This window comes from Sinocyclocheilus rhinocerous, unplaced genomic scaffold (assembly GCF_001515625.1).
Source record: "Sinocyclocheilus rhinocerous isolate Xijiao unplaced genomic scaffold, SAMN03320098_v1.1 scaffold205, whole genome shotgun sequence".
NCBI lineage: Eukaryota > Metazoa > Chordata > Actinopteri > Cypriniformes > Cyprinidae > Sinocyclocheilus > Sinocyclocheilus rhinocerous.
This window is the reverse complement of record NW_015646169.1, coordinates 202,100-205,228: the sequence shown is the minus strand read 5'-3', so window position 1 is coordinate 205,228 and position 3,129 is coordinate 202,100. Positions and strand designations below refer to the sequence as shown.

Here is a 3,129-nt window from a genome sequence, read left to right as displayed (position 1 = left end):
TAATAAAGTGTTATTTATTGCTGCCTTTAGAAACAGAAATAACACCGTGACCAATAATACAGCACAAAATAATAATAATAAAGAAAAACAAATGTCTATCTCTCCAATTGGAATTAAAAAGGTGACCTCTGCTCTGTAAACATCCATGTCAGTATTTCCCTTTTGAAAATAGATCACAAAAGTATTTAGCAAGGAGAGGGTAACTAAACTTGCATGTTTGTAGAGAGACGCGCTGACGCAGGTTCACACACACACACACACACTTCTCTATCTCTCCCTCTCTCTCGATCAAATAATTAATTCAAGTAGCTAAATGTTATAATTAATTCAAATAAATGTGATCTTACCACACTATTTCATCTGTCTGATCTGAAGTGGGCAGAATACTGAGCTAACGAGCCGTAGCTTCGCGTCAGTCTTGCCTTCACGTCGTGCATTAAAAAAGTGGTATCAGTACTGACTACACTCTAAAAAATGCTGGGTTGTTTCAACCCAACTTTGGGTCAAATATGGACTAACCCAACCGTTGGGTTAAATTTTTACATTAAATTTTTGACCCAAAGTTGGGTTGAACAACCAAGCATTTTTAAGAGTGTATTATATTTTTGGTATTGTGACATCCTTATTATAAACTGATGATACACTAATGGCCCCCTTGTTTTGTCTGGTCTTCGTTTAGGTTTCTTTTTGGTAATTTGGTTCTGAAATTGATGTGTCCCAAATGTAGGACACAGGGCAGAACAGAAGGTCACATCCATAGACCCCCTGTAGATTTTCTCTCAAGAACAAAGTATCTGCGCATGCTGTGAAATTAATCAGCTGTCTGTTACTGTCATCTGGCTCCTACCATAGCAGAGTGTCAGGATGTTAACATTTTAGCTGAAAAGACCGGTGGGGTTGGGAACCAAGAACTGGTTTGTATTCAAGATGAATAATTTTAATCACATTCTACATTCTACAATCACATTCTTGCCTTTTTAAGCACCTAAAAACAAACCTGAACTCTTGGTTTATCGGTTTGAATGAGTCTGATTCACTCACTTACTGAATCTCTCAGAACGGTTCTTGACTTATCCATGCAACCTCTATTCTTTACGTTCAGTCATGTCCAATTATAAATGAACTAACTGTTACTTTAAAAAAAAAGGCATGGCGTGGTACAACCAGTGTAATTTTCAATTTGTTTTTGTTTAGTTTTTGGTATTGTTTTTAATTTTTGATTTGGTATTTGTTGATGTATTTAAAAAATTTTTTAATGGTTTGGGGTTTGTTTTGTTCTTGTTGTTGTTTGGTTTTTGTTTTTGGTTTGTGTTTTATTTTTTGTCGCTTGGCTTTTTGTCCAACGTTACACGCTACTCCTCCCCATTCGAGTGGAGATATGGCCTTGCTCAACACTTGTACAGTGTGAAGTCCCCACCTCCTTCTGCTACTCCTCCACTTCCTGCTCTGCCTGGTAGCAGTACTAAAGCCTGATCACTTCCTGTCCCATCCGGCCCATGGTAATCCCAGTGCATGGCATTCCTGTGGGTGTGTTTTGAGCCCTTACGTAAGGCTGAGAAGCCACAGGGACACCAGCCTAAGTACAATTTAACCTGTAATGGCCGACCGCTGTTTACTAACATTACATTTGAAAGGCAAAAGCAGGTACAGGTTGAGGGCTCAAGTGCACATCTTTAATGATAATGAATAATAAATAATAAATAATTACATATAGAGTGTCTATGATGGCTTAAAATGCCTCTTGCATAGGAAGCTCACTTGCTTCTGTCACTTAGATTGAATGTTCTGCTGCTCAGTAAAGCCAAACATGTGAATATGTCTTCACTGCCATTCACAACTCCTCTCCCGTAGCCTCATGGGATATTAAAGTGTCCACTGGATGCATGCTTCAAAGTCTCGATGGAAGTAGTAGGTCAGCAGGATACATTTTGCCTACTGTTTTATGAATACCGTGAATTCAGACATGCTACTCTTTTTCACACACTATTCTAGTAGGGGATATTTAGATGGTAATATGTAGTAATGCATATTTAGATGCAGCCATTAAGTGCTATGGACTTTCATTACTGTGCCATATTTAATTTACATGAATGAAAAAGTTGAAAAATTTACATGAATGAAAAAGTCCATTCAGTGGGTTGCATTAAGACATGGGTCTTTTCTCATCTAAATTTTTCAAATGATTTGTTTCTTGTCCACTTAAACTAACTATGAAGTACATGGAAATGAGGTCACCATGATTTTTCCCCTCAATTTAGCCTCATTTTGTGCAAGATTTCCGTTCATTCTGCACATTATCACTCTATTTTCCTCTTTCTTTGTCACCCATAAACTCTCTCTGGCACAGGGCTATGTCTTCAGCAGCCACCACAGCCCCGTCAGTGGACAAGGTGGACGGCTTCTCCAGGAAGTCGGTCAGGAAAGCCAGGCAAAAGCGAGCACAGAGCTCGTCCCAGTTCAGATCTCAGGACAAGCCCATAGAGCTGGTGCAGCTACCTCTGCTGAAAGGTAAGCTGTGTTTACGTGGCCAGATGAAGATAATGGTTTGCTGATGTCATAGTGCTTTGAGCTAGTTTTATTGGTCTGATAGAGCTGATAAGGATGGTTGTACTATAATAACAGAAAAGGAAAGCAACACATTGAATGCAGACAAACTGTCGCTGTGTGACCATATGAATGAAAGGTCTTAATTTTCAAGATGGGATGGTTCTGTTAAGTTTGTGTCATGTTGTCCCAGTTTTTATGTTGTTTTTTGGGGTTAAGATTTTTAAAGGTGACACATTATGCCCCTTTTTACAATATGTAATATAAGTCTCTGGTGTCCCCAGAATGTGTCTGTGAAGTTTCAGCTCAAAATACTCCACAGATCATTTATTATATAATTTTGAAAATGCCTATTTTGAGTGGAAGCAGAAACACGCTGTTTTTCGGGCCTGTCTCTTTAAATGCAAATGAGCTGCTGATCCCCGCCCCCTTTTCCAGAATAGAGCTACGCCATTACAGCTCATACCTGCTAAAAATATCTGTTTTGGTTCTGATTATCATTTTTATCGCCTGAAATCATGCGTTTTAAACCATATGAGTTTAAACTTCATATACACAGTTCTCTGAGTGCACACGGACAGAAAG

The 3,129-nt window shown here is 38.7% G+C and overlaps 1 protein-coding gene across 1 annotated transcript in view; it reads left to right on the top strand.

Annotated features, from left to right (window-relative positions):
* The first annotated feature begins 2,346 nt into the window (after nt 1-2,346).
* The window catches only part of LOC107707079 (serine/threonine-protein phosphatase 2A 56 kDa regulatory subunit epsilon isoform-like), an 8,959-nt gene continuing 8,176 nt past the window's right edge, over nt 2,347-3,129 (top strand). The window contains exon 1 of the mRNA XM_016510959.1: nt 2,347-2,508. Within this exon, the coding sequence (XP_016366445.1) occupies nt 2,352-2,508 (157 nt within the window). The 5' untranslated portion in view covers nt 2,347-2,351. The remainder of the gene's footprint in view (nt 2,509-3,129) is intronic.